Below are 26,766 nucleotides of genomic sequence, written 5' to 3' on the forward strand. Positions count from 1 at the left end.
TTGCTGACTCATCTTGCAAGATACATCTTGAAATAGAATGAGGCTATAAAGCTATAAATAGTCCTTTCTTTTGTTCCTCATAATAGATAATATGAAAGACGTCATGGCCACAAGAGCGACGCCTTTTTTCGTTGGAATATCACCTCCCGTTGATTTTGCCAAGAGCAAAGGAGTTGGCTAAAACCGGAGATCACCTAACCCCACCTCGCTTCGAATAATTTTATTTCAGTCGGGATCAACCGCCCCCGCTTGCGTGTATTTCATGTGAAACGTGTGCGCGTACTATGGAAATGACGCAACACTTGTGGCAGAATCTGATTTTGGATGTAGGTCAAGTCGTCAAATGTGAGATGCAGGATGTACCTACACGACTTACACAGGTCTAGACTATTTAATTTCAGAGCTTTAGAATTCAGTCGAGTTCACTGGCCGATCTGTTATTGTTTCAGGCTGAGCTAACCGTTTTCAGTTTTAAATAAACTGTTTTCGCTTTGATATTTATTTTCTCTTGTCTTACATCTGTATTGATGAGCTGTTTCGTCTCCAATTTGCATACTTTGGCAGATTATGTAAGCTTTTGTTGCGAATCGTTACTTCCTGAAATTTGCGATCCTGAGCTTTCGGTGGTCGGACCGATCAAGAAATCACCAAGCACTGAGATCTACAACTTCTAATTCGATCTGAAACTGCAGAAATGAAAATACCGAATTTCAGCAAACTTGAAGATTTTCCTGCCTCTAGAATTCACGTCCATTAGAGCATGAACGGCTGTTGAGAAAGGTCCGGGAGGTCCAATGACCTTCCGCCGCTTAGCAACCCTCGGCACGGGCTAAAGCCGATCTATCGAAAGCTCCTAAAGCAGAACTGGAACTTTAAGTTCGTTGTACTTTGGGCTATTATTATCACATCGCAGTTTCAACGTGGACTGTTATTTTTTCGCAGTGTTATTAAATGCAAGATGATTTTTTTCTCAAAATAAACTTCCAAATTTAAAGGTTCAATTTCGCCTTAAAAATTGTTTGTTTATCTGACCGCTCCTGCGATTGATCTTCACAATTTGATATATTGTATTCAATTTACAATAACTTGTATAGAGAAATGATACCATTGTCAAGGTGTAAACCTATCGTGTTCAGTGGGTGTGAAGCAAATAAATAAAGCACACGACGTGAAAGTTTAATTAATAATTATTTTATCAAGTCATTATTTACTTTATCATAATAACTTCTTGCTTCATTAACTCTGTTAATTTAAAACAAATAATGAAATAATTCATGATGCTATCACCTCTAGCTGGATGCTGCAGAGCTTTAATAAATCTCGAGGACAGTTTACTTCAGATGACTTTTTCTGATTCCTTATTTAATCTCAAGAAGGAATCGTTCCATCACGGCGATAAGTTCGACGTTCGCGTATCAAATCAGTCCACCATCGAAGAAAGTTACAGCTACTGCTGACGTATCCCGAAAGAAATTCTTCGGGAAGGGTTACAAATAACATCTAAGATGTCACGATTTATTGGACGTGCTTTCTTGAGATATTTGGTAGACACGAGCCTGAATCTCCATAAAGCTCGATAAAGAATAGAAAATTTGATCTGAGAGGAAAATATACGGCTTGCTGAAATTTTAGTTGATCTGTGAGCATGCTGGTTACGTAAGTATGGAAATTGTTTCCTGCTGCATTTCCTGAATGTTTTTTTAACTAACTGTACGTACTTGCAAAAAAGTAATGATATCCATAATTTTATTGGAATCCAATTAGTATTTGTCAGATACGAAAAGCCGGAATATAACTGAATAAGTCATATAAATCTTGTAAGGTAAGGTTTATTACACTATTTCGCCAGAAGTAAGCCCAAATCATGAAACCACTGTAAAAGCATTTTTGTACTTAGTTAAAAATGAAAAACTATTGAATTCATCGTGATTAATAAGCAAAACTTATCTGCAATTCTGTAGCTTTTAAAAATGATGTTCATTTAAATGTGACATCTCTACAATAATACACATCAAGTTACTCTCAGCGTGTGCTCAGATGGTTCAAATTTTTTCAAGCGAAGGCGGCTTAAACGAGTTCTGTAACAAAATACTTTTTTATGCTACAAGAAATACAAATAAATAATGATAATGGGACATGACAAACTTCTTACCAACAATTAATCAAAAATATGCAAGTTAAAAATTAGACAATATTAAATGACAGTATTAAAAAAAATGTTTTTCGGCTTCCCTAACTGTAAAACACACCTTTACCTTTCAATTTAGGTAGCTGCGATTTACCTACGGATGGTGTAAATTTCTGGGGGAGTGCTCAAACAAATCAGGCACTCGGCGGCTTCGCCTCGCGCTGTAGAATACCCCTACCGTACTCTAATGTAAATAGCTAAGACAAAATCGGGACTTGACCAGGAATTAGTAATTGATTTAGTTATTAAAAAGGCGTTTTCGCGTATTTGTTTATAATACAAATAAGAGATTGATAACTACAATGAGTAAATTATAAATATGTAGCAGCTCTTATTATTTTTTTCACTTTTGTAGCTTTTGCTGCAAATCATTCCCAGCCCATTAAATCATTATTCTGCAGAATGGATACGCTTATTGTTATGTGTTGATGCACAATGTTCGCTGTTGAATAAAAAATTGTATTACAAGCTTTCTCATAACACTCCACTGTTATTAACAATTAAATGCTCCTTGCACACGTAACTTTGTGAATTTAGTAATAAAAGTTGTAATTTCTAATGAACAGCGCATTGAATAACACGAAATTATCCATAGAAAGTAAAAGCGGTCACGTGATGCAGCTAAGTTACTTTCTCCAGGGGTGAATAGACTCGTGACGTGCAAAACAATTAATCGGGTACAGGCTTAACTAATTAGATCGCTCTGTCCATTCAATATTATTTAATTTTTAATTCGCCATTTTGCGATTAAGTAATTAATTAAACGCACCACTAGCGTATTTAATCAATTACCGCGTTTCAATTTTACGATGAAAAATGTCGTTGCTCTTTTGTCAATAAAATTTGTTAAAGTCTCTTTATTTATATTGTGTTTATTTGTTTATTTATACAAAGTATTTGCTTCTAACCAGTAAGTCGTAAAATATATTTCCTCCTTTGAACTGGACATCGGATAATATTTTAAATTTATTACCGCAGACACTAAAACACGTTTTATTAAGCTTTTCGTTTTAGTAGGCGCTTAGACTTATTACAGGGCCAAATACGTGAGACGGCCTTTAAGACCAAAATAAGCTAATCATCACAAATGACTGCTTTTTAAGGCTTTTCAACAAGTTACCAATAGTATAATATAATTATGCTCTTGATCTTGAAACTTTCTCACTCTGTGGGCATTCCTTAATGATGCTGTGTTCTTTCTAAAAAAAAATTGAAACGAATATTTTTTGTTGCAACAATAGTTATTTGTGTACCAAGGCCAAAAAGTGCTCGAGTCTGGGGTTTCTGGCCGAGGCGCAGCCGAGGCTTGAAAACAAGCGAGGACAAAAGGCACTTTTTGGCTAAACATTAATTTTTTTAGGCGACCGCACGAACTATAAAGCAAAAGACATCATTGGAAAAATTACAAATTTATTTTGTATTTACCTTTTTCAAATAGATACATTTATTAATTTTACATACCTATTGACAATTTTTTATAGTATTTGTTATAGTATCAGCTTGCCAACAAAACTAGAAATTTACTATTTGCAATACAATGACTTATTTTTGTCGGTTTCGTTGCTAACTCACTAAATATACCAACAGATGGTGTCACGGTCAGCGTCCAAAAAAGAGTTACTTTTCGTCCTCTTGTGAGTACGTAAAATTACAGTTTTCATTAAAAACAGATATATTTTACGCAATTTCTTATACGTCATTATTGTACTGGTTAAAAATATTCTATTTCTGTATTGATTATTATCTTCTCTAAAATTGTCTTGTCTTCTCAAGAAGATGCCAAATTGCCGATGAACAGGCGAACACGGCTAAATTATTACCGTTGACCCATTTCACGGCGTATGCAGTGGTGCCAATGCGACCACACAGGTTCTTCACCTCGCGGTCATCCAAGTTTTCAGCATACTACACAGTCATTACAACACAATTTCAGGTGTGTAGGTTGTCTTGACAAAAAATTGCCAAAATATGTGAACAACAGTGACAGGTAATTTTTTTCCAAGGGCCATAAAAAATTTTTAATTGAGCTCTTCGGAAAAACGAATGGCTAATTAGGATCCATGCAAGTTGATAAATTTGAATACTAGTAGAATAATGAATAACAACAGCAAGTTTTTGAAAGGTTGCAGTGCCATAAATACAGAAGGGTGGGCGGCTCAGTTGATGCGCAAAATATGGTTAGTCAAGCAGAAAAGTTGCCGATTCTGGTGCAGGACCTTCAGGACTGCAAGTCACGTTAGTGCCAATTTTGAAATGTCATACAACTGTCATTTTAGCTTCATTTGGATCTGCACAAGTTTACAAGGCTTCGTGTCTTCGTCGATTTTTGTCGCTCGTGATGTTGTTAATATTGTTGATTGTTTGTGACGTAATTACTGTTGGAGTTAATTTTCCACACCCCGGTAATCGCTCTCTTACATAGCCTTCTGCTGATCTGGAAGACGCATATCTCCTGCGAACTGGCGGCGCCTTTGTACATTACAATCCAGTATTTCGCAAAAAAGATTTATTAACTGCAGCGTTTTCTCTAGTCTTTCCGGTCTGTCATCTCGGATAACATCTTAACATTTAATCTGCACACAGATCGTGATCTTTCTGCTTTAGGTCTTATTCCAAGTGTTTGCGATTTGTTGGTGGTACGAATCGCAACCCTCTTGCTATCAGCTGGAATCGTGGTCAGGCAACAGGAAAACGCCGGTTTGTCTGATGTTTGGAGTGCGTCCATCACATGTGACGTGAGTGCATTTCAAATAAAAGGCGAAGCAATGATTCGTATGATCAAAGGATAGTGAGAATCATAATGAGTGTCCCTGATTTGGCGGTCACCAGCACGGAATTGCTCGGCCTTAGCTCCACTGACTGACGGAGGTCGTTCAGAATCTACTCGTTCGATGATAAATTGTCATGGTCATGTTTTAAAAAGTTTTTGGTAGGCCTGGGGGTACATGCTAATAGGTGTATCGAGAGGCATGTCTTTGCCATCGACCAATCACTTTGCACCAGCTAAATTAATTCGACCACTGGGAAATTAAAATCGTCCTATAATTTCTTAATCTGCTTCGTTACAACACTTTCCACTTCGACGAGTTTGTGGGAAAACGCAGCTGAAATATTATAACGATCAATTGGGAATCAGGAAAACCAGGAATTTTAATATTACTGCGATCGATCACTGCACATGTCTTCGATGTTTGCGTAATTTTTTCCAGTTTATCTACTTCGGACGAGCTTTCGATCTGCTTATCTAAAATCTAATTTCAAAAGAAATACTTCAAATTCTTTTGGAAATAACGCATTCACAAAAATTTTACCAAACTAATTTAATTAAACGAACTGAAAAAGTACCAAAGTTAAATCGTACTACCGTAATTTCAATTTCCATTTTAGTTGATGTCGTGAGAACGTATTTTCTGCAGTTTTTTTTAACATACTATTACAATGTTTTTGTACAATTCTTTATAGTTATCTTGTCACAGTTTCTCTGTTTTAAACACTTGAAAATTTAGGATTACGATCATGACGCTAACATTTTGTTTCCGCACCATAATTCTCGGGGATACTTAGATATAAAAGGAGGGTTCCTAAACGAGACAACGTGTTTAGCGATATGAAAGATAAATGTGCAACTACGTCAAAGTTTTTTCAGAGGAAAAATGTACACTCCGGTTTCTCGATGGCTTGTTTGGTCCACCACAAGACATACCGAATCCAGTTCGGTACCGGAAACGGCGGCATTTAATAGATTTTGGAAGTACTTGACATTTTCAATGGTTAATTAACTGTTAACTGCACAAAATCAATGCCACATAGGAATGAAAAAATCCGGTGACATAAACAAACCTCCATGAACGTGCGGAGTCGTCTTTTATATCTTTAGCCAGCAATTCACCATAGTAATGTTGCCTTTTAATAGTAATTACAAGCAGTCGGTAAATCATACCCGCAAATGTTATTGTGTTTAAAGCAAGGGCAATATTTTATTGTCACTTTAATTTTATTTTTGCTGTACACATAATATTAACGGAAAACATTAATATTCACCCACACTGGTGAACTGACTGACTTTACTTATGTCTAATAGTACTTGTGACTCATCGAAGCTTGCATACAGTGTAGATGCATTATCCTTGCAATTGTCGGTGTTAATAATATGGCGACAGTTAGTTTAAATTTACACTCCATTCAAATTTAGTCGATAGAAAATTCAGGAAATGTGCTATTAAATTTAAATGTTGTCCACATTTTTTTTACTCCAGATTAATCATTTATATGATACTTTTTGTTGAAGAAAAAGAAAACATGATTCATAAACAATCGAGCTTTGTAATCATTTACAATTTTATTAAGTCGTGACTATCGCATTAATCGAGTTAAAACTTTTAGAGATGACGTGAAAGCTGGCTTGTTTGATGACGATAGATGTATTTCCTGCAAGCTTTGGTCCTGCTGCAAATGCATGCTTCACACATTCAACAGGTTTTTTACGTTTCTAGCCGCAGGTCGTTTTATTCAACATGTTTTATTATCGAGTTGTGACAACAATTTGAAATCACCCAATACACTCTAACAGGAAAATAAATTTGACGAAAGGTGTACGACCTTCGTAAGAATTAACTACTACTTTATTTATTTATGTCTAATAAGTATAATTTTGACGTCTAAATTTGTGGTTGCTTTTCAAGGGATTAAACTACACAACACAACAAAATAAAACGCGTTTTCGTGCACTGATGGTATCAGAGTAATTATTCGATTGGATTTATTTGGAGATTACGGTCTTAAAATGAAGTGACAGTACACGAACAAATACACCAAATAAAAATGATCGCTGATGAATTTTTTACATCGCACCAGCTAAAATAACTATAAATAAAATTATGTATGAAGAAATTTATTCTATAACGTAATTTCCACACGTTTTGTTTTTAATCCTTGCTTAAAGCTTATCTCTCATAGACAAAAATATAACTATCACAACCACTTAAGAGATTATAATTTTTATTGAACGAGTTGAACGTATTTGATTATCGAACAAACAAACTTCGAAAATGGTAAAGATAACACTTTCTACTGGTACTTCTATGTTAAAACCAAATTCAAAATGAATTTGAATTGGATTTTGTTGAGAGTCGATTTTTTACACAGAAAACTTTCTCCGGATCATTTCCCCGCGTCGCATCTGACTACAGATATTGGATGGAATCGAAATCCAATCTTTTATTATTTATGCCTGAAAACTTCGTATTAAATATTTATGGAATAACCTTAAAGATGACCTTAGAGATATTGCTTTCAAATCAATGTAGTTGTTTTACTATTATTTGGTATTGAAAGAGGTATTTTTTGATAAAACTATCTAAACTTTTTAATATCCGAGTTTAAGGATTTGACCCTTCCGTATTTTTTACATTTTAAAGTCCAAACTTCGATACGGTGGTGAAATATAAACATTTTAAAAATGATTTTATGTAGAAAATCCCTAGATATAAAATATATTGTATCAGGTTTACTAATCTTTGTCTATAAAAAAGTGCAGTACTAACCTTAGTTACAGTAAACTATCGGCGAGATAAGTGATATAACGTCAATAAAAATGATTCCATCTAATCGGCAAACCAAGTTCAGCTAATGTAAACACGTTTATCTATAGATATTAATGCATATCAGGTGCATTTTTTGCAGGAAGATAAAATGCAACAAAATTAATTGTAGGAATATAACATTATTAAAGAAAACATCTGTCACAATTTTTATACGTTTATCCATATTAATCTAATTCTCATAATATCAAAAATATATATGGTATATCCAGAACTGCCTGGTGCTTTGATTTTTATACAAATATTCTATTATACAACACAAAATCAAAGTCTGATTCAATTATAAAGTAATCCAAATTATATTTGTATTTTTAGTTGACCCTAACTTCAAGGAACTCCGAGTGTGAAACTGGTGAACGAAGCGATCGAACTTTCTCTTCGTAATTTCATTATTTATTACATGATGGAAACATGCAACTCATTTCTTATACACTTTGCAGCTGCTGTTGTTGCACATTTTAGTTCAATCTTCAAAATCAAGATTATCCTGCAGTCTAACAATGACGCATTTATCACGGTTCAAAAAAACCTTCAATTTACCTGCTGTGTAGTAACAATTAAAAATAAATTTGTCCGAAAAATGATTTACGTTTTAAAATTATAAAATCCACTCGAACAGGAATTAATTGCTGAAGGTAAAATATTGCATTTTATTGTACTTCCTGACCTTTCCCAACGGGAAAAATATATAAATCAACCAATAAACACTCCATTCAGTACTTGCATGTTTGTTATCTATTATCGCAAATTATTACAAATAATTTATAAATTCGCGTTTTACTTTCGTTGATTTGGTATTGCTTAATCATAATGTTTTAACGTCGATTAACTGTCGTCACACAAATTACAATGTTTAAAAATTCTTATAAGATGGATAATTTTACATAATATGTATTATTTACGTCACTTTTCCAGAATTTCGTTGCTGTTTTAACAACGTTGAACATCTAAAAATCAAACGTTTTTTGTTATCTCAAAACTACACTGTCTTAAGTCACTTATCCATTTTTGAATTCGAAGACAGTTGCACCGGAACAGTTTAAATTTGAAAGACCTTTGCTCTGGGTTTCCCCCATGGATTTAGTTTTCGTACAAGATAAGATAACTGCAAAATTTAACTCAATTGTGTTTAATTAAAAAACACTTGCAAATACATGACATCACTTTGTGATTTATTGTTTTTTTAATCGTCGAGATGTAGTAAATAGTGCTTATGAGCCGCTTTCAAAATTATTTAATTGTAAATCACTTGTTCAGGGTTAAATTGCAAGGAAGTTGTTATTTTAGTAAATGTAAAGGTCACGTTTTTATTTTACGTTTTCGTGAAATAGTTAAACGAAGAAGTATTTTTGGTGATTGTGTTCACTGTACACCATGATGTTATTTCGTCTTATTCGAAAATAACAAATCAACTGAGAAGAACACAGAGATAAAACATAAAATGAAACTTGAATGTTTATTTAATTATAGATCAAGGAATCTGACCGGCCATGGATATTTCAAATAAATATGTAACAAACAAGATGCTTGCATACGAGATATTAGTAGATTAGATGTTTTCATACATTTTCGCCTGATGATGAGTTTCACGTTATACGTCAGTGCCATGAGAACCATAAAATATCACACAATGATCTGGGTTTTTTTTTCACTTCATTCTGATCCATTGAAAGATAATCATAATAAAAAACAGTTCGTTTCTTTATGAGTGAAAGGTGTCGACATACGACTATCATGAATGCACCTCCCCCAATTCAGTTTTTATAAATGACATGCACATTATTGTTTCTTGTCTAAAATGTGAATCTGAACAAAGAAATGCCATAGAAAAGAACGCTGCATTTCGACAACTGTTCCACCTTTACAAAGCGTATTGTTACATCTCTTTCTGACAGAATCCTTCGCACGATTCATTTATCTTTACCTTCGTCTTATCTCCAAGAGCGAATGTAAAAAGAAATCCAAAAAATAATACATATTTGCAGTTTACAAAGAAAAAAAATTGAGTTGAGGAAAAATTGACCTTAATTGTTTAGTATTGTTAAATGTTGTACAACTTGTTGAAACATTTAAAAATACAGGATAACTGTTGAAGATAACAATAAAATATTGACTACTCGTAGAAAGTAGCAATATGTAAGTATGTATAGTTATTTTCATATGAGTAACGCTGTCAGATCACTTTTCAGGTATGAGGCCGAAATTTGAAGCACGAGGCGTCAGCCAAGTGCTGCAAAACAGGCCGAATACCTGAAAAATGACAGCGCACGAATATTGAATAACATTTTTCGTGTTCGTTTAGGTAAAGTCTTAAAAACATTAATTTATTGTAAATTTTGAGGTTATCTTTGACAGATGTCAAGTTAGGAATATAACCGGGAAAGTTTATATATTTAGTTATATACCACTTTCCCGGTTATATATCCCAAGAAACGAACACGAAAAATACAATTAAAACACTAAACAGTTCATCACTTCGGCAGTTACCACAATGAGAATAATTAAAACATATTTTGGGGTCGCGTCTAAGATTCTCTTCGGAATTTTGTAAGATAATTTCCCGATAAACTTTGATACAATTAGAAATTTGTTGCGTTACTTTTTAATTACACTTTAGTCTCGACCAATCGAATCTGTATCTATTTTAGTGAACAATAATGGATGAATTACCGTAATAATCATATTGACGAAAGATAAGAGTAGTTGAACTGATAAAACTTCGGCTCCCCTTCGGTGATGCAGTTCTTCGTCGAGGAACCGCCGCAGTTTGCAATTTACCGAACCACTTGATTGCACATTTGATAACATTTCCTGTGGAAAAAAATCGAGATGTTAATTTTTTGACGAAGGTGAAACGTACCAGTGGCCAAGGGTAAGTGTACGATATTACTGTATAAAAAAAAACTCGAAATTTGCGATATAGAACCGGCAAAACGGAACCCTGAGCAGCGTAAGGTCTTTACCTCAGTAACTGGTCGATGGTCAAATTAGAAATGTTAACAACATCAACAACCTCTAAACAAAGAGTTTCGCCTGCATACAACCTTGCATTCGGTCCGATTCGCCATTGCTCGCCGGTCCCGGATTGCTTAGATTGACTTAGCTAAGCAATGCGAATATCGCGGGTACTTAGTGTTTAGCTTGCGACCGCGCGTTCGACTTTGTCTTGCGCACGCTCTCTGACGGTGAGCGCCAGTTCCAAACTCGAAATTCACCGTTAACCCAAACAAACAAATCGGTAAATTGTATTATCGAGTTGCGGATCCTACAATCCGACCGTGTACTTTCGTGTTCGCTTTTATCTATCTATGCACGCGTTTGTATTGTGCTTTTGGATCAGTTTTCGACGTGGATCGATCTGGGATGTGAATTTTTCGGATGCAGTTTGGTGCAACGACTTTGTGCTGGTGACCTGACCAGACCCGGACCGCTGACTGTCGGATCTGACACCCGAAGACTAGTGCCACTGTGGGATTCTTTACATTAAAATTAGATGGTTTGACCTAATTGTGCCTGGAATTATTTTTATTGTAAGGAACTGTTGGATACTTTGTTTTGTGCCTTGACAGACAATTTTGTGGTAGTGTTCAGTGCAGTGCTTTTTTTTCAGTGTCTTCCCATTTCGGATTACATTGTGGATACTATTTCATTACATGGATCTTAGGTGAGGGCAGAGAACGAAAACGACTCGCCAAAAATTCCGGACATGTGCAAAAAATTTACTAATTTTGTAACAATGTCGATGACTAGTGGTTAGTGAACTCACCGTTTGAAAAAATATATTTAAGACGTTTCGTGGTTTTTCGGGACGTGGTCCACCTTTGTCTCGTACGAAATCAATCAAATTTAAATCGGCGGAAATTATTTCGAACCTACTACTAAAATAGACATCGACCATCCGAGAATAGATCTCGCCGTTCCTAGATTATTGTTAGATTCTTAGATTTAAAAAATGGCAAAGCTGGCGTAAAATCGATCGAAGAATCGAGTGACTGCCGTTGAAAAACAGAAATAATTATTCACTAAACTTTATCCCATGCTTATTAATTTTTTTAAGCAAGTTTCGAGTAGCAGACAAGAATACATTTTTTATTTCGAACACTTTCTCTAAGTCACGCACAAGCGAAAGTTGAGAAATTGCCGAAAATTTCCCACTCTTTTATTCTGGTATTTTATGGTCGGATGGGTATTTTTACGTTTCGCTAACAGATACCAAACGTTTAATTAAAACAGACTATTTAAATTATATTTTCGAGAAAGTTAAAATGTTGCGCGAGCTAATTAACCCACGAAAACGTGAAAATTTGATTTATTCAGACATTCTTCGTACTGCGTATATTTTTTACAAAACGATTTCATTTTAAATTTTCGAGTTATCACGATGCTCCTTGTGGGTGGACAGATAATTAGTAGTTAAATTTAGTAGTTAAAAGGTTATCAATAGATTCTTCTTTAAACGTGATTATACAATTATTTCGATTCATCAAAATAATCTAGATTCATCGGGAAAAATATATTGTGCAACTGGTGGCCTTAACATTTTTTTCCTTCAAAAGGCTCATATTCAAGCATCAGTTAAAATTGTTTCCTCATATTTGATCGAATTTTTAAACGTTCCTGGGTGCATCATGCTCTCCTTTTAATTAAGTATATTTTTAATTCAATGTCATAGATTTTTTTAATCCTGTTTTGTAAAAATTAATACTAAAACCTAATGTAACTTAAACGCCGTTTACATCGTTTTGGCGTAATGGATGGCCATGATTTATGTATTTTTTTAACGTTGGACACACTGTTTGATTTCCGTCACTAAAGTGCCTACATGCGGACGTACAGTTAGAGACACGGAATTTCGGGCATCACTGTCAATATACCGTAAAAAAATGTAAAATAGGATTTACATTATTAACCTCAAAGATTGACATGCGATTGACGTGAACAGAAAATAAATTTCAAAATTTGACGTTTGAATGTCACGTTGACAATAAAGAGTGATTTATATTTTTTGAAGTGACAGAAAAATGATGCCCGAAATTCCGTGTCCCTAACTGTATCAAAATGAACATAACATGTTGCTGAATTTCCCGCGATGTCTGAGTATTCTTCTATTGGAAACTAGTAAAACTGACAACTATGCAATAGACATTGACGCTATTTATAACCTCAAACTTAGAAAAATATGACCTATTCCACAGACAGCTTTACTGCCAAAATTTCCATGACCTCCCAAAACAACGTGAATGCATTTTATTCTCATTGAAACCAGTATCTGCAATAATTTAGTATTTTATATAAAATTTTCAAAAAGTGATACTGACTTGAAAAGTTTTCTTCATTCCGTGATTATTTTACACAGAAACAATCATCTGTCAGTTGACAATTACTCCATGTAATTAAATTTAAATGTATCAATACATCATACATATGTATGGATGTCTGTATTTGACAGACAGGATCGAACTTAAGGTCTGTCAAAGTCTGTTGGAGAATCTGAGCGTCGAGTGCTCCATGAACAAACTACAAAATATCCCGGAGTCAAAATCTAGACATCTGTCAATTTACAGACAGATTCTTTTGGAAAATAGTCATCATGGGCAGCATTGAAATAGATTTTGTTAAACAGATCACAACCCACATCGGTATTGGCAGCCACGAATCCATCTGCTCCTCAATAACTTGCACAGGCTCAGCCAAGTACCGCAACGACATTTATTATGTTCTAATTATGAAAAGTGTCCATTTTCGTGGCCGAACATTGTGCATTTCCGCATTTCAGCCGCCAAAAGCGGTGCAACGCATTATTAATGAATGTGAACCATAATGCAGCCGACGGGTTTGTGATCTTGTATATTCTCGGCTTTGGACCTTGACGTCCATTAACTCCGGGTTAGATGCGTCACTATTTCAAGGCGGTTTGCGAGCTGCGGGCATGGCGAAGTACTTAAAAATCCAATGCTACCGAACTAGTTGTACACACATAAATAGTGATTATAACTTGGCAATAATCTAAGTCTGCTGTATTTCAATTATGTTGTATTTTCGGTTGTATTGTATGTTCGCTTTCTTCGCCTTGAAACGTTTCCATGTGTCTGTTGCCTACAACGTTTCAGACTGCAGTTCGGTTTCAACTTGTACCGTTAACCTGCCGCCGTTGAATTTTATCCACGAAGTACCGTAGCGCTGAATGTAGGTACTATATTTTTTATTAATGACGTAGAGAATTCGCCGGTTCACAAATGTGGGATTTTATTCGGAGATAGATTAATCTCTCGTTTACAACAATAAATGGCTAATTATCTTCAGATCATTGAACCGGCGAAATGCTATTGTTTAAAATACGACCGAAATAAACATCCTACAACAGAAAAAAAAACGAAACACTAATTAAAACGCTCGAAACCATTTAACCTCTAAACTTGACGACATATTTTTTATGTAAAGTTGCCCTTGGTTCCTATAAAGCCTGCCACGTTAATAAACTTGCAATTTATTTTATTATTGTAAATTTTATTTTTTTAAGGTTAGAGGTTAATGCTTCAAATTAAAAGAGCATTTGTCGCTACACAGATTCGTTTATTATTTAATCATATCTTCCATTCCAAAATATAAATCTAACGAGGCAATTGTTTTTTATTTTCAAGCGTTGACCTCACAGCTTAAAAAATAGCAGAGCATTCGATATAGAAATCACGCGAATTTTTTTTTTGTTTTGCTGCTTTATCGATATCCAATTTAATATTCCACCAATAAGTTTTCTTTTCTGCTGGTACATTCAGACGTCAGTACCTTGCGTCATTAACATTTTTTAACAAATGTAACTTGTGATTGGCCTCGTGATTGCCACTGTGTATCTTTTACGAATATTATAAATGTGAAGAGTTGGATTTAACCGTTATTTTAGAATCGTGTCGTGAGGAATTTGATTATTGTTCGAATATATCTAATATTTAAAGGCGGCACCTGTCGTAAGTATCCATTATCAATAAAATAATGGATGATCTTAAGTAATAATAGTTATTTAGTTACATCTGAACTATATTTGGAATGGTGCTTTAATTAACTTCGTTGTTTTGATAACTTTCTGCCATTTTAACATTTAAAGGTTTAACACCATTAACCATGAATATAGCAAATCAAGCCTCATTTTCTTAATACTGGCGCGGTGCAAGGCCGTAATAATAACTTCGAAAATGATTGTGTTATTTTAGCACCACAATAAATTGCGACACCTATACATTAATAATTTCATTTATTTATTTTTTATTTATTTTTTAATTAATTTATTTTTTCAACTTCTCGTTCTTATGTTATTATTTCATAAAATTAAGAAATATTTTAGTGGAAGTGAGTGGTACATATTCATTTAATATAAAGTGCAGTTTCTGCAACGTTGCTAAGTGGGGATGATGCAATTTGTTGTACATTGTGTAATTATAATTAGGGCAATACATGTTTTGTTTTACAAAAACTATTCTTCATTTGGTGACTGTTACTTTCACAATGTATCATAAAAATATCAATTAAGTATTTATATTCAGCATAATTGTGCACATAATTTCACAATGTTTTCAATAATTTTGGTGAAATATTTCAAGCCTGACCGAACAAATTAGTGATTTTGTAAGAATTAAATCTGAAAAGAAGAACAATGACAGTGCTGAGTTTTCATTTAAGCGTCAAAAAATTAAGTGAGTTATAAATACAAAGGATTTAAATATAATAACTCCCTTTTAAACAAATTTAACATGTATCAGTTGCTATTTTGATAATCTTATTGTAGTCATATGTACACATACACACACACACACATACACACATTTATATACCGGGTGTTGTGGAAGTCCATGTAATAAATTTAATCACCACTCTTTAAAATACATTTTTTATTGTTTTCATCTGTCATAAATTCTCATTTTTCTCCTTTGTAAACTGCCTCTTAACTACCCTAAAGCAAAATGAGCAGATAACGAACCGTTGCTCTAGACAACACATTCAACGTTACATTTCTGACAGGTCTTGAAAAATTTGTCAAAACTGTCAAAAGCAAATGCGAAACCATTTGTAAAAGATTTGGAAGCTTCAGGGAGGTCGTTTCAAAGAATAAAATTTTGTATGCAACTCGTTTCTGGGTAAATTGGGCTTTTCTAATTGCCCTCGAGACCTTAAAACCCTCGCTACGCTCGTGTTTTAATCTTGTCCCTCGGGTAATTAGAAAAGCCCAATTTACACAGAAACTCGTTGCATTAATAACTATTACATATTGATCTTTTTTTAATTGAATATGTATTTGTTTCTACATTTTTCTAACCCCTAATTTGACACTTAGCTCATGGGATAATCATCAATTGAAACGAAAGAGTGAGTATGAACATGTTTTTGTGCGATAAAAACTTTAAAGTTTTTTTGAAAAAAGAACAATGGCTGTTTTAATAAGTACTAACAGTTTTCACTTTTTACTGTTTTTCATTGGAGTATTTTAATCGAGTAATTTTTTTTTCGTGCTTCATTATCAATGAATAATGAATGATGGTTCAAATGATATTTGATTTTAACTCGGTTTTGAAAATTTGCGGAAAAAAATATAAATAAAAAAATGTTAATTTTAACGTTTTTACTGTTGTCTTTACTAAGTGAGTAATAGCGACTAGTCGCAATTCACTAAGTCATGTTTATGTTTCGCGTATTCGAAACTTGTATTTTAAATCTTATTTGATCCTTTGGTAAATGACCTCTTTTGCTGTATAATTTCGTTATACGAAGACCTTTTAAAATTACAAATTATTGTAAAAGTGATTGAAATTAAAAAAAAAAATGCCTGTATATCTGCAAATATCAACTACATAGATAGGTTGTATTTGTTTTACAAATGTACAGTTAGAATTCTTGAAGAGCAAATATTAGATAAAAGTAGACTGTCTAATTGAAAAACTGTTTAAATCCATTTTAACGGTAATTATAATAAATAAGATAGGTACGTTATCAAATCTAAATGAATCCTACAAAAGTGAAACTTCGATACAAGGTCAATGCAATTGGCAACACATTTATTTTCACATACTGTATTGAAGTTTGAAAAATATTCCTTCAATAGAAATGACAGTCAAGGAAAGATGTTTTATCCACTACGATAATGATGAAATATTTTCAAATGTTCTTTGTTTAAAGCCAAAATAAAACAAGAAATTATCTTTCACGTGCCCTTCAACTTTTATTTAAATTTAATCGTTAACATTGAATTTAAATTTTAGCGTATGAATCCAAGGTGCAGTAAAACTGAAGGAAAAAGCAACACAAGATAAAAACACATAGTCAAAGTCGACTATGGACCAAAGTTCGCAATATTTTTTTCTTAAATTTAATTTTTTCTGTTACCAAGAATTTCAAGAATATTTTCCCGCCGAAACAGTCTACCATTTTTACGACGACGTTTACCAAGTTGCAAGAAAAACTGTCGAGTTATTTTTTGCATAGCCTTTTTTTAATCGCACCATATAATAAAAGGAAAAAAAACACAATCGTTCAATTTCACCATTTATATTTTTTAAATAAATATTTCAGCAATAACAAATATTTCTATTAAATTATCTATTTTTTTACATCTGGAAGTATAACTATAAAAGCTACATGTTCTCCTCGAAGCAAGAGCTGACCGACGTGCCTCGAGCAAGTCTCTGTCTTATTTGTTGTTTCTACTATTTTAATGGGCGGTGGTAAGACCTTCGGCCTAAATTTTAAATCAAACCTGGCACCATCTGAAAATTTTTATTGAAAAATTATAAACATTTCTTTGGATGGTTATATCTGTCTTGGTCTTCTAATTGTTTACTCACCTAATGCAGGTATTTTCCGCCTTTTTGGTCTCGTCCAAACTTCTTCCACGTCTTCTAGGGCTAGATTCCAATGCTTGTCAAAAGCCACCAAATATGCAATGCAGTATCCACGTATGTCGTGACTGTGCCGTGTCCAAACCTACACAATAATCTAATTCAGTATCGCTAAAATAAAATTAGAAAAAAAAAACAATAATTAAAATACACATTCGCGCATCGTATGTTACGTGGAATCTCTCATGTTACAAAACTTTTACAGCGTACAATTAAGCGAAAGTGAATTAACCGGCAACATAACAAATGTATCGTTAAACGAAAACAACTTTTTGCTTGGATATTAGAAAATTGATTACACATTCACTTTCTGTATAGTAGAGAAAGTATCCGTTTATCGTTTACAAAACAAAAGCGGCACCGTAAAGTTGTAACATCTGCCGCGCAAAAGAAACTGTATAATTATTCAATCATAACTGTTATTGTTTTTCCTCGCTCTTCGTTATGATTTAATAGATAATAATACGGCATAACTGAGAAGGAAAGTTATGTTTTACGCTACGTTAGAGAAAAATTCTCACTGGCAGAGTATTGAACTTTAGAATTAGCGTATTTTGAGTGGAATTTTCAATTTAGATGACGGAATCACTGTAGTCTTCCTTCCAAATAATTCCGTACACAAAGGCGTGAAATTATCGTAAATTGCAAACTGGATTACACTTAGGCCGTACCGAGTCTGAAGATTTTAAGGAGTACACGTTCGCAAATGCGGCACAAAGGGAATGCAAATTAGAATTAGACATTAATCTTTCTATCCCTGAACAAATTCCAACTTTATAATGAGAAATAAGAAATGGGACAAAAACAGAATTGCGTTCAATTAAGAATGAGAAGATTTTTTTCCTTGGTCAGAAAATTATGGTCTAATACCTGCATTGAAGGTACAAAAGCGATCGCAAGCCGCTACTTTCGCGGACCTTGGTACGAGGTCCCTACGAGGCCGAACTGCAAGGTTACCACGCCTAACCAACACCGCGGTCATCAGGTGTGCCATAACAAGGATGCTGGAGTTCCATGGATTGCGAATTTACATCTCGCTCCCCATCGAGACGGAAATATGCGAGAACGCAGCTCAAAGCATTAATGTCACCTTTAACAAACTGCACCACTACAGAGTTGGAAAATGATTGATAACCATTGTGAAGGAAGTTGTTTAACATGTTTCTTTAGATCACGCCATATCTACCGGATAAGGAGTGAACAGATCAAAATGGATCCATCAACTGTGCCATTTTAGCGGGCTCTGAACTCTTTCTTCTTCTTTCAACCGCACTCGAAGAGAGAATTGGAGTAATTATGGGCAAAAGTGGATTCCAAGCTCGCAGTGTTGCCCAAAGAGATCCATAAATAATGTAACTGAGATTATCCACCAACGTAATAACGTAGTCTGTGCACAATATTATATAATTCATTTCACTTTAATTAATGGCGGCTACGCGATCTGATTGAGTAAAATTACAATTCCAACCTACGAATGTAGTGCCAATGTCAATAGCGATTGCAAAATTTGGTAGGCATTTAGGTGAATATTAAAGAAAGTGTAAACTTGGCCCAGATTCGATGCCGATTGTATGAGGTCATACCGGCAATGTTAATATAAAATTGAATTCCGCAATATATATGGTAATTGTTTTCAACACGACCCATCCACCGAGAGATATCATAATAATGCCCGCATTTACGTGCTAATTTTTATTTTCTGTGTATACATGAGTCAGCAATAAATCAAACAAAATTGTATGGTTCAACGTAAACAAGCTCCAGTTATTGTTAAAATTAATTTAAGACATGCCCAAAAAAGTGACCGTGATATAAATAACTTCGGTTTTATGATAGTGTCATTTGGTCAATTCATAGTAAAAAAATTAAAATGAAAATGTAACTAACGTACGACGTAGTGAGTTGTATCAATGGCCAAAGCAAAATATTATAACAATTTCTATAATGGTAGACATCAGAAATTTCAGATCTATTTGTATCATTCTCACTTGAAATGGTGTATTTTTTGTAAACCAGTCTAAATGCGTACTTACAAAGTTTTATTTCTTATCTATCATACCATCCACGTGCTAACTGTACCAGTCAAATCTAGTATTGAATCAATTTAGGAGTGTCCAATATTTTTAACACGACGCGGTTATAAAATTAAACAGTGGAAAATGCAGTCTAAAGCAAACGTCAAAATACTTGCAGAAACTGCCGAAGCGTATCGTACGGTCGGAGAAATTTTCGTCAAATTTGTATTATAAATATTATGACAATGTCGAATGAAGCTCCGATTCGATTGTTGCACCCTGAGGAATCGGCTGGAACAAAACCTTTCCAAACCACACGAAATTACATCGGAACGTCAAGGATCGTGTACGAGGTTTGTCGCAAAAAAACACTCCCTATTGTTATCTGAGCAGATATTTTGACGCGTCGAATCATGGTTTGACCTTGTTAATCAATTTAAACAAAAAAAAAAAAGGAAAGAGTATTTCGGTGCCTTTACGTCGTGTCGCAGCACCGGTAGCAAGTGAAGTGTGCATTATTACTGCCATGACCAAATAGAGCCACGTCAATGGCAACAACTGCCAATAAAAATCATAGATGGCCTCTTGTATATCATTACTATTGCTCAACAAGGAAAACCATGGCAGAAGGTTAGTAGATTTTCTTGCAAGTAAACGAGATAGTGGACCAGGTAAACCGATGACGAGATCGTATTCGTAATGGTGGAATGTCGCACTACTGGCCGTTTGACTACCATGGTCAACGCCATGGCCAAATTCGATTCAACATAACTTGTTCATTGTAATTTATTCCGTGTTATGTTATCCTTTCTAATTAAATGGCTGGGACGACTGCGGTTTTACTTTAAATTACAAATAATAAATTGGATTCACTCATTTAATGTTAATTTTGTACACTGAATTTTTTTAGATAAGTTGCAAGTTGATGTCATTACCTATTCGAATAAAAACTTTATTTCCGTAAACATTTAAACTATTCGGAACAACATTCACCATTAATAATGGTTTTTAGCACACACAGCGTAATTTGTACTACGGATTGAAAATGAATAATTCAATTATGTGAAATTTACTATGGGGAAACAAAACGTTCTATTTAAAATTTAATCACACCCAACATGTTTAATAAAATAAAACAGAAATTGGTTAACGCTTTTTATTAAATGGTAGATTATATTTTAAATCTATATTATACTTTGATTGTATTGTCATAATACACATTATTTTATTGATTGTGTTTAATGCCGAGTAAAAAAATGTATGTATGAATGTATAAATAAAGGAGAAAACGCTCCTGAAATTATTAATTGCTTATTACGTATAAATTAATAATGAAGCAATAATTATTGCAACAATGATCCATTATAGAAATGCTGTATGTATAATAAATGTCAAAGTTATTTTATCAAATCATTAAAAACATAATCTACAACAATTACCTTGATTCTACACCGTTTCTCCCTACATTTCTTGAGGAACTCTAACGGTCCTACCACACGTTCCATTCTCGTAAATACATTTTTGTCAATACGTTTCTTCTTGCTTGGGATGGGCACTGTAATCAAATCAATCAAAAATAAAAATTAATTGAATTAGCGCAGTTGATAAATTGTATGATTTTAAAAACAATGGGCCGTATCACGACACCCTTATTAAATTTAATCATGTCTCTAATTACCTTGGTGACGAATTCATCTCTTTCTGGCAGGTTATAATTGCATAAATCTATATCGTTTTATGTTTACTTTAATCACGACTTTAGTTATCGGCAACTTTAATAACGGTGTCGTGATACGGCCCACTAAGGTTTAAAAATATGTGTACATTTTTGAGGAGTACCCACACATCTGCAATGCAATTCTTACATTTGAATTGATCATAATCCTTGTTTCTGAATGTGATCTAATCGACTCCTTTTAAGTATATTTTTTATTTCAAGACAAGTGACAGAAAGATTAAAATTAGAAAACAAAACTACTCCATCTGGACTCATGATCTGTGATTAAATTTTCATAATAAAAAAAAAGTTGTTGACCATGAGCCATTTATTAAGCAACCAGATTTTTATTTTGGGATATATAAAACGTACACACCTCTCTTTTACGTTAATACATACATATAATATTCGTACAAACACAAAAACAGGACTTGTCAAAGATATGATTGTGGAAACAGGAATTTTCTAGTTTTTTGCAGTTTCGGAGCACAAAAATGCTAATCTTGTTTGGAAAGTATGTGTTTCTGAATCTAGTAAAACTACACTCAGTTCAGCTAGTATTTTTATTCAGTTTTTTGTTATTATACATATTACGTCTGTATTTTCTTGTCCGGTCTCATTCACTTCAACTACATTTTTTTTTTCAATGTATCCTAACTCATGTGCTTTTTATTTCCACTGTGTCTATTCGATCTAAATTCTACCTTTCTAAATGTTTAATTTTATTCTTGATTTTGTTTATCTCAATTTATGTTTGCTTAATAATGATAGAGTTTATCCAATCAGTCCTACGTTCAATTCGAAATATACAATTTTAATTTTGAATTGCGCGACTTACACCTGTTCTGTACTTGTTCTGATCCTTCTAGCAGATCATTAAAATGAACATCAAATTCTATCTTGAAGTATGCCACGAACGCTGGGCATGAATGAACATACGAAGTCAGACCTCGGTCTTCCTCGAATTATTTTGCCTTTGTAATTCCTCTGAAAATAGCGCTCCAATTTAAAAGGAGTCGCCAAAATAAAAAAGACCATCAATTGACGATGGCATAACATAGTTACTTAAGACCATCGCTCTGCACAACACCCAACAAACATAAAACAGCAACATTGGCCGTCCGAGGTGAATGAACCCGTTGTAAGTTCGCGTACGCGGCGTGCGATGCCAGAGCCTGGTGTAGAGCGCGGAGTCGCCGCAGAGCGCTACTCGATGAAGTCATCAATCACGTCGGTACTTTTTCCTGGAGTTCTGTGGACCGACGCGGCCAATCGCTCCTTTCTCGTTACGTCACACAGCATGTGACTTTGCCAGTTTAATTACTCAGCAACTTTCTTCGTGAACATCGCGCCAGACGATTATTTATTGACCATTATGAACTTGTCATCGGTTCTACTATGTGATCAACGGTGAACTCGTCGTCCAACAGTTTTTAAAGCGAAATCAGGACTCGCGCTGGTCGGCGAGAGTAAAGGAAGCTTTTTAGAATTCGACGCATGGAAGCGTACGTTACGGTTGTCCGTTGAAAGTAATCGTTCCATCAGAGGGTGTTGTAGTACAAATGTGATAGCACCTAGCACGTGATACATTACGGCCATTAGCTGACTACTATCGACACCACTATCACTACACGTTCGAAGCATAAAAAACAGATACCTTCCCGGTAGCAACTTGTAAAATTAAACGATAGAGAAAGCTGATGATCGGAAGAGAGTTACGTAACAGTAGTAGTTAACGTAATTTTCAGATGTAAACAGTACTTGTTTCATGACTTTCGATAACGGCATTCCAGTCAGTTCTAAGTAGTTCAAATCGAAATTTCCCTGCTCATTGATTGATTGCATCTGCCAAAAAACGAAAGACGTTTTTGGAATTGAAAAACTCTCTCGATGGAACTTTCACATCCAAGGAAGGCGGATAGTCTTTACAACACAGGTTAGCACACCAAAAGATATGAAGGATCAACTACTGGAGTCTAGAGAAAATCTGATAAAGATGTTATTATATTATTTTTGGAACGAACGGCCTGTAAACTCGCATAAACGCAGAAAACACATGAATTGAAGAGAATATAACCATAACCCGTTAGTGCTTGTAGACAATTTCACGGGTGCTGAACACCAGCACTTCTGCACTGAGTAACCCGCCATGACCGACCAACCAGGAAGGTCAATGTTACATCAAGTCTTACCACACACGGACGTTACGACCTCAAATTATGTAATTTTCTGTATTAAATGCTGACATGAGGATTGCTAAAAGTATTGAAAACGCTTTGCAGGTGACCAAATTCAGAGTAAAAATCGCACCAAGTGGAGCAACAGTTTTGGCTGCGTCATTTCGTCATGAATTAAAATACAATAACGTGTACCCGTAGGAGACAGAATAATTAACGTGTGGGCCTTTAATTGATGCGATGTACAAGATTTAAATTAGTAATATTAAACATGTTAACAATTTTAAAACTACGCTTGAGTGTTATCAAATAAGGTAGTTAAGACAACTACCGAATTAATTAACTTTGTTTGGGGACATCTTTCAAATTGGTATTTGATTTTTTGCTTAAAAAATCAATACAAATACGTATTGTAGTCACGTTCCAGTTGATGGGCTTCGATGTTTGAAAATTCATTCAATTTTACAGCTTTTAGGAATGCAATTAAAAATAGTTTAATTACGTAAGAAACAATAATAAATAGCTTGCGAGTGCCAAGTCTGTCAGACATAGGACGTTGCTCTCTACATAAACTAAGGGATTACTCTGGAACAAAAGTCTAAATATAAAGAAGCTGTCAATGACTTCCAATAGCTCATCATATTTTCTGTGCCTCAGTTATACCTAACTGTTGACTATAAATATGCCCAAATACGCACCGTGCAAAATTTGTAAAACAAAAGGGAGAAAGCGAGACCGGAAGAAACAAAAATGTTTGAAAAAGAATTTACAGTAAATTTGTTATACTAACAAAAAATTACTGTCAACACGTTTCTAGTGGTGGCTTGTTCGTTATATTACCCTACTTAGATCATGTTATAACAGGCATTTATAACCAAACAAACAGCGCAGTGCTTTCACTTCTATTTTTTTCGAGTTTATTGATCCTAACGCCGGTCTTGGGGGATTGTAATAGAAAAAGGGCGCTTTTACAGTTGGATTAACGCTTCCACATGGTGTCCCCAACTCTGGTTTGGTTAACGTATTAACTTCCGCCTTATTTCTCTAATAGAAATAGATTTCGTGTTTATCGTGAGAATATAAATATCAAAATAAAAATTCTCGTTAGACTGCATTATTTGGAATTTTAATTTTTGCACAGTTGTAGAACGTATCGTGAACGTTAAAAATTTGAATTTAAAATTTTGCGAAACCAGCTGATGTGGATGAATAATTTATTTCTAAAATTACTGCTACGGATAAGATAACCTCGAAGGTTCGTTGTTATAGCTTCGTCGGCGACCTCGTGATTAATAAAGTCGCAAGACTGGAAACTAAATAACAAACAATAAAATGCGGTTGCAATCCGCTTGTGCAACAGAAATCGATAAAAAAAAGTAAACAAAACATAACACATAACCTAACTTTTTGAAATTATTTTTTCACCGGTGTTCATTTAATAAGAAATCGATATCTAACACTTACATTGATGGGGTAGCCAACGTCTTTCAATAGGAGCTTCCTCCGGGGGTCGTGCCGGTTTCTTTTTTTGCTCAGGTTTACCCTCAACCATAGATTTGTATTTGTAAATGTTGTCGTAAGTTTTAGCATTTATAACAGGTACAACGATATTAGGAGTTCTTAAAGCTAACAAAGGATCGAACTGTTCACTAAAAAAGTCCAATTTGGGGTTGTAATCTTTATTTTCGGCGACTTTTTCAACATCACTAACATTTGACGTTTCATCGGAAGCCATTTTCAAACAACTAACTGACAGAGACGATAAGTTAGGAAACTGTAAATCAATAAAACGACTACCAGTCTCACTTAGCCTTATGCTCACATTACCCTACGTTGTAAACAGTCCTTAAATTCATAAAATATATAAATAAAACTATTGTTATTGTTCTTTAATACTAAAACGAATTACTTATTTAATTTATTCGTTTAATTTATTACATTTTAAATTATTAAAATAAAATTTAATTGAATAAAAAAAAGCTTTTTTTCTTTATTTTATTTAAAATCCTTTTAATCTTGCATATTAGGAACTGATTCACACAAAAATAATCGTTTTGTAAATGTTCAATGACAAAATAAATTTGTAGTAATAAAATTACGCAAAAAGTTGAGTCGTCCAAATTTCCTTATATCTAGGTCAGTGATGTTAACAGCAGTTATTCATACAGTTTCCAAAATAAATTTTCCTTAAAACAACAAACAACATTACAGTGAAAGTTCATGACTGATAACTAAATAACTGCAATTGCCTCTAAAATTCAAAATACATTATTTGTTCCTGTTTGAATTATAGTTGCAAATACTATCAGAAAAAATATTTACATGTCAATATTGTTCAAAACAATTTTTCAGCTATTTCTTGGCTTCCTGTATAATATCACGATTGTTTAAACCCCTTCAAATATGTCGCGTAACACGAGCAATTCTTAGAAAAATCGTAACACATGTATTTATATATGTACCTAATTTTTGAGATATCTAATCATGTTTATAAAGCTAAGCGACATATGAAGTTTAAGGTCTGATAACTGTACATTCCTAGAATATGATAATAATCGTACATTGAACTTGCGGAGTTTTTTGTCGAAATTTCGAATTATGATACACGGTATTTTGTTTGATATATTTAAAGTTCCCCTTTTTCTTAAAAATTGCTTTTTCTGGAGCTAAAATTAAAATAAATCATTTTCAATTAATTTTTTGTATACATAAATGTTTTGAAACTAACTAACTCGTATTATATTTCCGGTTAAAAAAAAATGTTAATAATTAATTAAAAACTAAGGAATGGTATTATTTTCTATTAGGTTGCTTCTCCAACCGATAAAACTGGATTTGTATTTTGAAACTGCAACGTACACGTGTATCTAACGTTAAAAAATAAAAGGCAAAGTAAATACATATAAACAGAGAGGTCTTAAAAATTTAATGAATGGTTTATTTGCTTTGAAAAGTAGTATTTGATAAAAGATAATGTTTAGTTTTTAATCATAATTGAAAAACTGACAAAATGCATTTTGATATATCAACATTATTAACACCCGTTCCAAGTATGTGCATAGTCAGTTTATTTATTATCAATGAACACGGCAAAAATGTGTAAGTTAAATTAATTTGTGTTAAAGAAGGAACTCCAGACGGAGTGAAAACATAAACCAAACTGAAATATAAAAAGGCAGTCTCAA

At 33.8% G+C, this 26,766-nt stretch overlaps 2 protein-coding genes across 6 annotated transcripts in view; one reads left to right on the forward strand and one right to left on the reverse strand.

Annotated features, from left to right (window-relative positions):
• Positions 1-26,766, forward strand: part of Eip74EF (Ecdysone-induced protein E74) — a 135,368-nt gene that overhangs the window by 17,894 nt on the left and 90,708 nt on the right. Inside the window, exons 1-2 of one of the 3 annotated variants that reach the window (XM_069054587.1) lie at positions 10,918-11,318; positions 11,399-11,452. The exons of 1 other annotated variant lie outside the window; for it this stretch is intronic. The gene's annotated coding sequence lies outside the window, so the exon portion shown is untranslated. Of the gene's footprint in view, positions 1-10,917; positions 11,453-26,766 lie in introns of those variants that run through there. One more of the 3 variants, XM_069054586.1, reaches the window with a different exon arrangement.
• On the reverse strand, positions 1,999-25,372 carry Lsm11 (U6 snRNA-associated Sm-like protein LSm11). Of its 3 annotated transcripts, none has more exons than XM_069054592.1 (4): positions 25,046-25,360; positions 21,127-21,242; positions 10,459-10,599; positions 1,999-2,078 (listed from the first exon to the last, which is right to left on the reverse strand). In XM_069054592.1, exons 1-4 carry the CDS (start codon positions 25,314-25,316, stop codon positions 2,043-2,045), a joined length of 564 nt encoding a protein of 187 aa, XP_068910693.1. In that variant the 5' UTR covers positions 25,317-25,360; the 3' UTR covers positions 1,999-2,042. The 3 variants fall into 3 exon arrangements, with proteins under 3 accessions (XP_068910693.1, XP_068910691.1, XP_068910692.1); XM_069054590.1 differs by lacking the exon at positions 1,999-2,078 and adding an exon at positions 3,839-5,439 and having other exon boundaries at positions 25,046-25,372; XM_069054591.1 differs by lacking the exons at positions 1,999-2,078; positions 10,459-10,599 and adding exons at positions 17,307-17,540; positions 17,619-17,757 and having other exon boundaries at positions 25,046-25,339.

The sequence above is a fragment of the Tenebrio molitor genome, chromosome 7, assembly GCF_963966145.1.
Source record: "Tenebrio molitor chromosome 7, icTenMoli1.1, whole genome shotgun sequence".
Taxonomy (NCBI): Eukaryota; Metazoa; Arthropoda; class Insecta; order Coleoptera; family Tenebrionidae; genus Tenebrio; species Tenebrio molitor.